The 11169-nt window shown below is 46.2% G+C and overlaps 1 protein-coding gene across 1 annotated transcript; it reads right to left on the bottom strand.

The window, feature by feature from the left end:
- Nucleotides 1-270: 270 nt before the first annotated feature.
- LOC116832528 (perilipin-3-like) lies at nucleotides 271-8600 on the bottom strand. The gene is made up of 7 exons (XM_032793317.1): nucleotides 8541-8600; nucleotides 6654-6846; nucleotides 4706-4785; nucleotides 2855-3110; nucleotides 1131-1312; nucleotides 748-876; nucleotides 271-642 (listed from the first exon to the last, which is right to left on the bottom strand). The coding sequence occupies exons 1-7, from the start codon at nucleotides 8598-8600 to the stop codon at nucleotides 271-273; spliced, it is 1272 nt and encodes a 423-aa protein (XP_032649208.1).
- Between the last annotated feature and the right edge of the window lie 2569 nt (nucleotides 8601-11169).

Raw genomic sequence — 11169 nt, 5'->3', positions numbered from 1 at the left:
GTGTAAAGCCTACTTACTTTAACAGGCTTGAAGGTCTATTGCTATAAGACTGTTCTTGGGTCTAAGGTATTCCTGGGAAAAGAGCCATTGGTTAATAAGTTTAGTTACTTTATTAGCTTCAAGGCATTCACCTGCCAACAGTCAGCTGGGTTCAAGGTGTGATTAGTGCTGGCCAGAGAAGTTAGTCCTCACTCCTCCCACAAAAATTCTACCCCTTTGTACATTAGGCACTTTCCAAAGACCTTGCTAGGTACAGCTATAATATGGTCCCTAGTCTGCCTTCTGAGCCACCACTTCTTTCTCAGGCTCCTCCTGTGGTGTTACATAGGCTCTGCCAGATGGGGTGAAGGGTCCCACCAGCCAAGAGAAAGGAGTGTTGTGCTCTACATACTCAAGCAGCTCATCTATGTACTCCTGGGCTTTGGTTATCTTCTCCTGGCTCTGGGTGATGCTTGGTAGGTCCTGGAAGGACTTGGCAGCAAAGAAGGAATTGTGGAGGTCTTCTAAGTTCTTGAGAACCTGCTGCACCTTTTCCTGTAGGCTGGAAGGGAGGCCCTGGATGCTGGTCTTCAGGGTCTGACAGGTGTCCTGCAGCTGCTGAGTGATGCTCTGAGACATGGCCAGAGTATGAGACTCCACCTGCTGTAAAGAAGCAAGTTAACAAGTTTAGAAGACACGTTGAAGTGAACAATGTGTTTTCTCTGCCCAGATGTCCCAGTTCAGAACCGCTTTCCAGTAGCCCAATACCTTTGGCTCTGTAGAGACTGCATCACTACTTCCTTCTGGCTGCTTGCTGCTCCAGTCAAGCCACATCTGGTGCAGCTTCTGCTGGCCATCCTGAAGCTTCTGATCAACATTCTGCCTGATAGAGTTAATCTAGAAGGGGACAGAATCAGCAGAGAGCAAAGGATGAATCTCTACTACAAGAGCTTGTATATTTTATGCCTCACTGAGCCACTTATAAAGATGGCAACACCAGCATAAAGACACTGCTGGACACAGCAGCACTGCTGGGACAATACAGCTATTCTCCGGATTGAGAATGAGGCCACAGAAACCAATAAGACTATTTTCTACAAAAATAGCATTAGGACAGGATACTTAAGAAAATGAGGGAACAGAGTTCCTACCAGGTCAAGGACTTCATGAAACTGTAGGAAGGTCTCCTGCATGCCCTGCTTGGCCTGTCTCACTTTGCCCAAAGAATGCTGGTAGGCACGTTGGCGGAGCTGAGCTGACAAGGAGCCCAGCCGCACAAAGTAGCCCTGGACAGCAGACTCTTCAGCTCCCTCCACAGATTCAGCTAAGCTTGCTGTAAGGAATGAGAACAAGGTCAGTCACTTTTTGGATGAAGGGCATGGGGTCAACATGAGCCACCTACTCTAGCCAAGGCCTCACATTCAATATAGAGGAATGCAAAAGATTAAAAGCAACCCAGGAAGAACAGATGTGTCAATCCAAGCATGAGTCTTCCAGTCCTTTACTCAATGAAAGGATGTTCACCCCCACCCCCTTCCCCACTGCAGGCTTTCTGGTCTGCTCAGTCTGTGTCACACTCTTTGGGTCTTATCTACACAGCAAACAAACACCTGCTGCTGGCCTATATCAGTTGACAATGGCTCATGGGGCTGTTTTATTATGGTGTAGACATTCAGGCTTGGGCTGGATTCTGGGACCCTCCTCACTTGCAATCTCTGGCCTGAGCCCAGAGAGCTACACAGCAATTTGTAGCCGGAGTCAGCTTACCCAGGGCAACCACAGCCATGCTGTGCGCCTTATCCAATGTAGACATACCCAAGGACTTTTCCAAGTGTACATTTGCATTCTGCAATATGTTATTTGTGCAGCAATAAGAATTCAGATGTAGGCATCCAGAACAGAGGTCTGAATTACCCTCCCACTTGTCACCTCATTTGTCTGTTTTTAACTCAAGATGCACACCAGATTCCTGTGAGAGGAAGACTTTTAGCAAGTTTCCCTAGGTAGTTCTCCTAGTTGTGTCCAGTCACTTAGCTATTTGTCACGGCTATTTTCTCTAGCTGTGTGTACATCTTGAATATTGTGAAGCTTTCAGCTTCACCCAGTGGGAACAAGACAATGGTAGCTTTACTACTGTCATGTGACAACTATTGTTGGTAACTATGGTGAAGAATCAGTCCCTTACTTTTAGGCACCAGGAGACATTTTGGGTCTAGAAAGCCATATTATCCTTGAAGTTATTTTGCTTCACTCCAGGGCTTCTACCTAGAACATTCTCCATCCCTCCAACATTGCTTCCTGCTACAGATTTAGCATTGAGGGTGTGCACTGGCTCCATTTAAACCTTCTTCCTGAAGAGACTTGAGGGTGCTCAGAGCCCTCAAGAATATGACCCTTTAGCCTTGTTCCACCTGCTATCTCCAAAAACATGCTCTTTTCCTCAGGGACAGATCCCGAGTCATTTGTACCAAGCCTTGGCTTTGCAAGTTGTGCCCACTTCAAAAAGTTTGGCCTCCTCTCTCCAAGAATACCTTGAAACAGGTGCACCATATAGGGCCTCTTTCCCTGCCCCCTGAAGATTAGGGTAGGTACCCACCCCATAGGGTGGAAGATATCTGTGCAAGAGTGACTATGCCAGAGTCCAGGTTAAATCCCTCACTAGCCTCGTAGGACCTAGCTGTTTGGCAGCTAACCTGATTTAGACAGACTGCTGGTGCAGGTAACAGAATGGCTAGGCCTTCAGCAAGCCTGCTGCATTAATACTTAAATATCACACCTTCCCAGCCTCATGTTCTCACTCTTTGTAGGAAAGCTATTTAATAGAGAGACAGACATGTACTATTTGTAGTTAAGGGTCAAGCATGCATTCTCAGACCTAGTTCCTCATCTGTGATGGGGAGGTAGTGATCCACCAGATCCTCAGATTTCTCCAGCACAGCTTCCACTCCACTCATAGTCATTTTACCCACTGTGGAGCCCATGACTGTGCTCATGCCACTGGTCACCATTGATTTCACAGCCTCTATGCTGCTCTGAAGAGTCTCCTTGGTTACATCTACCACCTTGGTCATGCTGCTGCTCACAGCATCCACCTCTTTGGACGACACCAGCTCTTTGGTGTCCAAGAGATCCTAGCAAAAAACACAAAACAAATTTGTATAACGCTTGTTTCCACCTATTCCAGTGCTGTACTACAGGGGCCTGACCTTAAGGAGACTGTACCAACATCTCCAGAGTTTTATAGCTGGATGGGAGATGGAGTCTGGGCACCAGAATGAGTGGGAACAAGTATTACTAGGGATTGTGGTTGGGTTAGACAAGCATGTAAGTGACTGACTCAATGGGACGTGAAATCAAACTGGGAGGAACTTTCATGAGCAGTCAGGAGAACATTAGTAGATTTAACTCTTTGCTCCCCCCTATATTCCCAGAGGATTTTAGTGGCAGGAATATTTATAGAAACAGCAGCTATTGAATATTTGCTCTGAGCAAATGTCACATTAAGCTTTATAGCTTCAGGCTCTGAGGATCAATTACATCGTACACTTATCAGGGATAATATTCAGTCTGACCTATGCATAACCATGACAGCTTACATATTGAGTACTTCACATGAACTAAAGCTAAGAAGTGTCCAGCAGAGACCAAGGTGGGCTTGTGCCCTTTTTGGCTGCTTTAGGATGCCTAAGAGGACTGAGGAGTTTCAGAAGAAAAAAAAAAAAAGTATTTAAAGACATTCAAGTCTTATCTGGCCTAAAAAGTTAGTGAATCACTGCAAGGGTCATGAGACCTGAAGTTGTGCAGTTGAGAGGGAGAGCTGTTTCTTTTTTAGAGGAAGTCTATTCAACTCTGAATGTTTTGCATGACCAGCCACTTTGAAGTATTGATCTCCCCTTCCCCATCTAACAGATTTCCCAGCTAAACTAAGACCAGACTGTTTGATATAAAGGTAAAAAAAAAAAAAAAAAAAAGTCTTGAGAAAAGCCTCAGGTCTTCATCTATCAAAACAGCAGGAGAGGGCATGAGTCTTTGCTGGCCAACTTCAAGGTAGGTAAGATAACATCCATGTTATTTCAAGTAAGATGATTGTGAAAGAATTATATTGTAAAAGTAAGAATGGATTAAAGAAATGTATGTACCTTTAAGCAGAAATAAGAAATGTTGAAATACAGGTGCCAGGAAAAGAAACATTAGGCATAAACAAGGGTGCTAATGGCAAAACGTTAACAGAAGATCGGTAATAGTTAAGTAAGGAAATAAGATATGCATGGCTAGCCCAGGTAAACTTATCAGATTCTGCTTCCTTTGTTATCTTGCTAAATGCTCCCCCCCCCTTTTATCTGTATAAATAAGATAATTTGTGTCTTGTATGGGGCTCACATTATCTGGGTGTATTAGCAGAGCGCTGTGCTAATAAAACAGAGTGGTCTGACAAACTGTGAGTCCTGAGTCTAACTTTGACATGATCAAGGATCACTTTGTGGCAAATTCAGACAGTCAGAACTAAAGTTTGCTAATTATGAATTTGTCCAGTTCCAACTAGCATCTGAAAGGGCAGTGTGATAAGAGGAAGCCTTCTTGTGAGAAGAGCCTAATACTTTATTCTAGGCAGACAGTATTTGATTGTTCGCCGAGAATTACAAGTAGCCTGAAGACTCAGGGGCAGCTCTGAACTAGCTCTCTAGAACATCCACACCAGACCTTTCCACCCATGAGAGGTAATTACCTTATCTGCTGGCTCTTGGACTGGCAGCTTCTCCTCCAGTTTCTCCAGGCCCTTGCAACCACCTTCATTTACAATTGCAACTAGAGACAAGATATGAAGCATGTAGTCTCCAGGTTTACAGAGGGTATGTGCAGACATATGCTAGAAAAATCAGTCGTTTCATACATTGGAGAAGCATGCTTTTACTCAGTTGGCATTAGACTAGGCTGTTTGAATAGAGCTGGTCAGAGTTTTCAATGGAAATTCCCCTCAGGAAATGCCATTCAAACACAAATCAGAGTGTTTTGCAGAACAGATTGTTGAGTTAAGAAAGCCACCATGTTTTGATAAGGATGATTCACTTACAGCAAATTTTATAATCTAAAACCTGCTGTAATAGTCAAAACATCAGCATGCTTCATTTAGTCTCTAAAAAGGTCATTTCAATATTTGAGAATTTCCTGAGAAACAATTGACTTTTCATGCAATGATGCTTCCATATTGGAATGAAAGAAACCAGTTTCCCACAGAACAGAAATTGAGTGCCATTAGCACCCATGGCAAGTCCAAGACACTAGTCATAAATGGACAGTTAGGTCAAGAGCCTCCCAGGACAGTGTTATTTCAGGTAATATTTCCCCCTCCATATAAGGTGTTGCCCTTACCCAGCTTAATGCTGCTGCTCTATTGTCTTTAGAGAGTGGTAGAAATCCCAATATTTAATGGGTAGGTGCATCAGATAGTCTGCAAAGAACTGCCTTTGAAGTCAATGGAAGATGTGTGGGGAGCAGCTATGAATATGGGAACCCAAGAGGGGTAATGTTCTTTATGCCTTGAGCAGCTGGATAAGCTGAGGTTTCAGGAGCCATCTCCAGAGAAGGGGGAGCATTTTCCTCCTTTGGCAAGATCATTTGACACCTGAGCTGCCTAGTGATCTTGGCAGTGTATCTTTATATGCTACTAGGAGCATTTGCTGTCCTGAGAACCCTGTCTGTGAGGACAGATGAACAGCTGAGGAATTGTCCCTTGTAACAGGGGATGCCTGAAGCCAGAGCTGCCTATGCCAGTGCAAAGGCTCAGAGAAAGGTTTGCTCAAGATCTGCATCTAGGACCAGATGTTTGGGAAGACTCTGCACCCAGCAGCTCTTATTATTCTCAGTGGGAGCTGCCCAGTGTTCAGCACTTTTGAAAGACAGGCCCAGATGTGGATGTGAGTGAACCCCCCACCCCTCAGCAACCAACTTTCTACACAACTGGATTCTGACCTCCCCTTCAGTCTTCCTAATATACTGCTGCAAAAAGCTATCTATGTTGCCTACTGCTCTGAACAGTGGCGTCCCCTTCCTGTCCACATCAGATTTAGTCACCTAGTTATGGCGTTCAGTGTGCTATACAACTTTCTCAGCACTGGAGGCAAGAGAGCAATAGTCTCCTTGCCCCCTGGAGTTGCATGAATGATCTTGGGGGAGGGCAGGGGGAGAAGAGGAGAGGGTGGTCTTACTCTACAGGCTTGATGCACCTAGAACCCCTCTTTCAGTCTGCTGTGGTTTTAGCCTTCTGCTCTTTTGAGGCTGACAGCCAGCTTCTAAGTTCTGTAGAGACACCCTCCCAGAACAAACTGGAAGCATGCATGTTTTGAACTAAGATGGGCAAGTGATGGTCACCATCACTTCTTTTCACAGCATCCCCTCTTTAGTATGGGCATAGTCTATTTCAAATATGGTCTGGCCAGAGCAGGGACCTGTTCAAGCCTTTCAGAAGCTGCTAGCGCAACAGTTATTACAGTGTTATTGCTCACTTGTAAAGCAATTCCTCCCAAATAGCACTGAAGTCCAGAACTCTTCAGAACTGGAGCTATGAGGTGCTTCCCTCCTCCCACAGAGAAGCTACCCATCAAACACCAAGCACCCACTTGCTTTTCCTATGCTATAGGAAAGGGAAGGCCATTGCCAGCCCATGGCTTACTCACTTTGAGGCTCTAGATCAGTTACAGCCAGCTGTGCACTAGTGACAGCTTCACCAGCCATGGCAGTCACTTCCTCTGCTGCCTCACACACAGATTTGATTGATGGCTGGGTTTCTTTGGCAGAAGTCAGGGTAGACAATACCATGTCATAAGTAGACTTGAACAAGGGCAGACCAGCCACTTTACTTACTGTGGTCTAATAAGGCAGAAGAACAGTCATGTAAATGAAGTGACAGTTCATACCAGAATCAGTCCTCTTTTATAACCCTCACTACATAACAGTTTTGTTGCCACAGATCTCCTGCCTTAAAACTGTTCTTCCAGCAGGGCTGCCCAGAGGATTCAGGGGGCCTGGAGTCTTCGGCCAAAGACCCAGCACGTCATTGGCAGGTCCCGGAGCGGAAGGACCCCCTGCCACCAAATTGCAGCCAAAGACCCAGAGCGAAAGAGGCTCCAAGGGCCCCCAAAAACTCTCATGGGGCCCAGGTCCTGGGGCAAATTGCCCCACTTGCCTCCTCCCCTCCAGCAGAAGTTAGGCAACTCTCCAGGTATTCCCCTCCTCCCAAATCAGATTTTTAGACACATACCACATAAGTTCCTGCCTTAAGCAAGTTCCTCTTCCTCCTTCTAGTTTTGAGGCACAGAGGGGTGTTGTAAGCGACACTGCTAGAAATTCATATCAACGTACACATCACTTGCCCTTCAGCAGTTTGACAGGTCAGCCCTGGACCTCCCTCTTTAGCAGGGAGTTCAGGGTAGCTCAGAAAACTAGTAACTGGGCTTTATGTATACCCCAACATAAGCTTTCATGACATGCTTCCTTCAGGCCAGGGACAGCTCAGAGGAGTTGTCTATATCAGGGAGTGGCAACCTTTGGCATGCAGCCCACCAGGGTAAGTCCCCTGGCAGGCTGGGCCAGTTTGTTTACCTGCCACATCCACAGGTTTGGCTGATTGCAACTCCCACTGGCCATGGTTTGCCACTCCAGGTAACAGGGGGCTGTGTGAAGCCAGAGCCAGCACATCCCTCAGCCTGTACTGCTTCCCGCAGCCTCCATTGGCCTGCAGCAGCAAATGTCTGTCAGCCAAACCTGCAGACACAGCAGGTAAACAAGCCAGCCTGGTCCATCAGCTTACCCTGGTGGGCTGCATGTCAGTGGTTGCTGATCCCTGGTCTAGATGTTCACCTGCAGTGGCCTGAATTTGTCAAGTATGTCATTGACAGATTATACCACAGCATACTCCAGGAGCCTGTTCCAGAGGATGGCCAGGAGATTAGTTCCCAAGCCAGGGCAGAGAAGGCAAGTGGCATGGGAATGTCAAGCATGGGTGGCAGATTTAGAGCCAATTAGTAAGAACTAGCTCTCTGATGGCTAGCAAGCCAGGGGGTCTCACTGAGGCTTGTCATTTTACCTAGGGCTGGCAATGGCTGAGATTGAGCCCAAAAGCTTTCTTATAGGCTCTCCACAAGCCACTTGCATGTAGCACAAAAACAAAAAAGTTATAGCACCCATCACTTTGGTAAAGATATCAGAGGGAATTTAGATTAATAGGGGCACTTGCCAAGTTTTGGCTCAAAAAGCCAGCCTATTCTCCACTCACCCACCAGCATAATGCTGCAGCACTTTAGTGGAGAATCAGACCCAGGGAGGTCCACTTAAGAGGTATAACCTAGTGTGTGTTCACTGTGGTAAGCGGAGAACACCAGTGGTAACAGACCATTCCCACTCAAGAACATTAGGTGCTGGTTCAGGACTAAGGAAAAAGACCTCTGTGTCACTACAACAGAGGCACTACAACTGCATGCCTAGACACTGGTGAAGGATTAAGCTGCCTCTGTTGGTTGGTAGCAGCACAGATCAGGATCTTACACATGCTGCGGAGCAGTTACCTGCTGCTCCTTGCTGTCTGGCGCAGGAGCAGGAGCAGTTGTTTGGTTCTCATCAGACATCTTCTAGTTAGATGCAACTGAAAGGCAAGAACAATCAAGCAGTTCAGTCAGGACTTGTAGAAGTTATAACCTCCAACAGAGTGAGTACAACTCAAGAATTGCAACATGCATCGAAGGCAATAGGGTGCTGCTACAAAGGGACGCTGCAAGACAGCCCCACTGTGAGAGCAGAGGAATAATCCAGGCATTCAGAGGGACGGCAGCCAAGCAGTGCTAGAGTCTGCAACCTGCTCAGGATCACTGGGCCAAATAGCTTTCGTTCGGACTGTTTTCTAGTCTATACTCAAGGTCTCCCGCCAGAGACCACAGCCACCATCTCCGATCAAGCCTCATGCTCTCAGAGCAGAAGTACAACTGCACCTTCATTCCCCCTCCCCCTCCAACCCCGCCCCCCAAAATGTTCCAGAGGCACCAAGATCCAGCTTTGTTCAGCAAAGTTCTCCTTCATCCCAAAGGATCAGATTTCCCTTGAGACCTGGGAAGCTGGCCCAGCTCTGGGGAAAGCAAAGCCCAGCCAGGCCTACTCACATTGCAGGCAGGATCTCACTACTGCAGCTCATCAGGCTTTACAGGGCCCAGCTCATGCACAAGGGCCCATGCACCACTGACCCACCCCCGCCCCAGGGTCTGCTGCTCTTGGTGACGGTCTCCCCTTCATTGGCATTTTAATCTTTCCCCTCACACTCCTGATCCCATCTGCCCTTACGGGATCTAGCTGGCGCAAGCTGACTGGCAGCTCAAGGCTCCTGGCACCCTGTGCTGGGGTTTGAGGCCTGGTGCGATGTGATCCCCATAGCACATCTCCACTGACAGTCACCGCCTGCTGGCATACACAGCAAGTCACACCTTGTTCCCCAGGATGCAGGCCCCAGCTATTTCCCTAAAGCCCTACCCCAAAGTGTTACCATGTGATAAATGAGCACATCTACCCCTCAGGCAAAGCCATGTGAGCTGGAGAGGGGGTGGGGGGAGAAGAGGGGAAACAAGTTACACAGCTGCCCCTCCCCCCATTTGTTCCATGAAAGCCATGGCTAGAGCTTAGCAAGCCTGTGCAAGCTCACCCCCAGTGCCCATTTCTGCAGGGGGTCCCAGAGTCTGGGCAGCTTAAAAAAAAATCTCAAAGTCTTTTATTTTTAAATTTTAAAATAAGAATCAGTCCCCTTGTATCACCACAAGGGCTCAGGTTTTGTTTACATGGCATATTTCCTCCTCTCACCATAAGTTTGACTTTCAGTATAATGCTTCATTAGCCAAAAATGAACCTAGAAAGGGGGCATTATTGACAAAGCTAGATGTTTTGGTAAGTGGTGAGGTAGGATCCCCAGCCTGTTGCTATGGGAAAAATCATTTCCGTGATATTCACAAGGGTAACAGAACTCTGAATACTGATAACTAGACACTCAATTGACAGCAGCACACCAATTACACTTGTTTCTGGATGTCCACAGATGTCAGTAGTTCAGAGGGTTTTCCGTCACAGACATGAGACCCAGACATAGAAGTTTTCAGATTAAAGTTTCAATTCTGGAACACAGTCCATGTGCTGGTAGATCCCATGGTAACATAAGGCCCTGCCTATGCCACACAAGCAGATGACAGTTGGTATTTTGGTGGGATTCTTCTTGGGTGGGGGGCACAGATGCTTTGGCCTGTCCACTTTCTAGACCAGGTCTAGGTTGTTTTAAGAGACTCTACTGTTCCCTTCACTTGTTGCCTGTTCCCCCCCCACCCCCTCCAAATTCCAGCCCCATATCATGCAATTGACATTCTAAATGTGTGTTAGAAGTGTCTCTAGCTCTGACTGCTGTGAAGGGAAGGCCTGAACTCTGAAGGTTCAAAACCCCAAAATAGCAATAAAAACTAAAAGTGAGACATCGTTTATTTTACAAGTGTCAAGATTTTTTTTAAGCACCTGGTGTGGACCTTATTAAGACCTCATATTATAATACCTAGACATTATAAGAGGCAGGTAGTATCTTAATGAAGAATCTTCACCACAGCTTAGTCTAACAAATTTGCTTGAGCATAAGGTGCTACAAGTACACCTGTTCTTTTTGCTGATACAGACTAACATGGCTGCTACTCTGAAACTTTCAGCACAGGTTTCATTGTATTCAACTCCCACCTCCAGATAATTAGCATTTTTTGCCAGCTTCTTCCTAATCAAAGGCTCTGGTTGCAGTGAAAATCCACTTTGTTTCTTACTCAGGTGGAGAGGAGAGAACAGTAGCAGGTCAGAAAAGAGACCTCCATACTCCAGCCTTTTATTACTCCCACCCCAAATATAAACAGTCAGTCCTGCTGTTAGACTAACCCACCCTGCAGCTTCTTTCCAGAATTCTGCCTCCTATGGAGACCAAAAACTATAATCAGCAAGCACTTATGAATACCTTTAGATTTAAGGGCATTAAAGCAGAATAATAGCTCTTTTAGAGATAGGCAATAGAAAAAAAAAAATCACCCCTCTGCTTAAAACCAATTACTCCTCTTCTCCCCATCTTGGTGTAACAAGGAGAAACAACTGACTATACTGTATTAAATAACAGAACCATCAGGGTTTAAACAAGTC

This window comes from Chelonoidis abingdonii, chromosome 14 (assembly GCF_003597395.2).
Source record: "Chelonoidis abingdonii isolate Lonesome George chromosome 14, CheloAbing_2.0, whole genome shotgun sequence".
Lineage (NCBI taxonomy): Eukaryota > Metazoa > Chordata > Testudines > Testudinidae > Chelonoidis > Chelonoidis abingdonii.
The sequence above is the reverse complement of the archived record's forward strand: the minus strand, read 5'-3'. Positions and strand labels throughout refer to the sequence as shown.

Bases quoted from the DNA above. Each gene is read 5' to 3' on its own strand.
- LOC116832528 (XM_032793317.1), bottom strand. From the start codon at position 8,600: ATGTCTGATGAGAACCAAACAACTGCTCCTGCTCCTGCGCCAGACAGC. The intron at 6,847-8,540 runs GTAACTGCTCCG...CTGCCTTATTAG, and splicing joins CAGACAGCAAGGAGCAGCAG to ACCACAGTAAGTAAAGTGGC. The intron at 877-1,130 runs GTAGGAACTCTG...GTCCCCTTCTAG, and splicing joins TTCATGAAGTCCTTGACCTG to ATTAACTCTATCAGGCAGAA.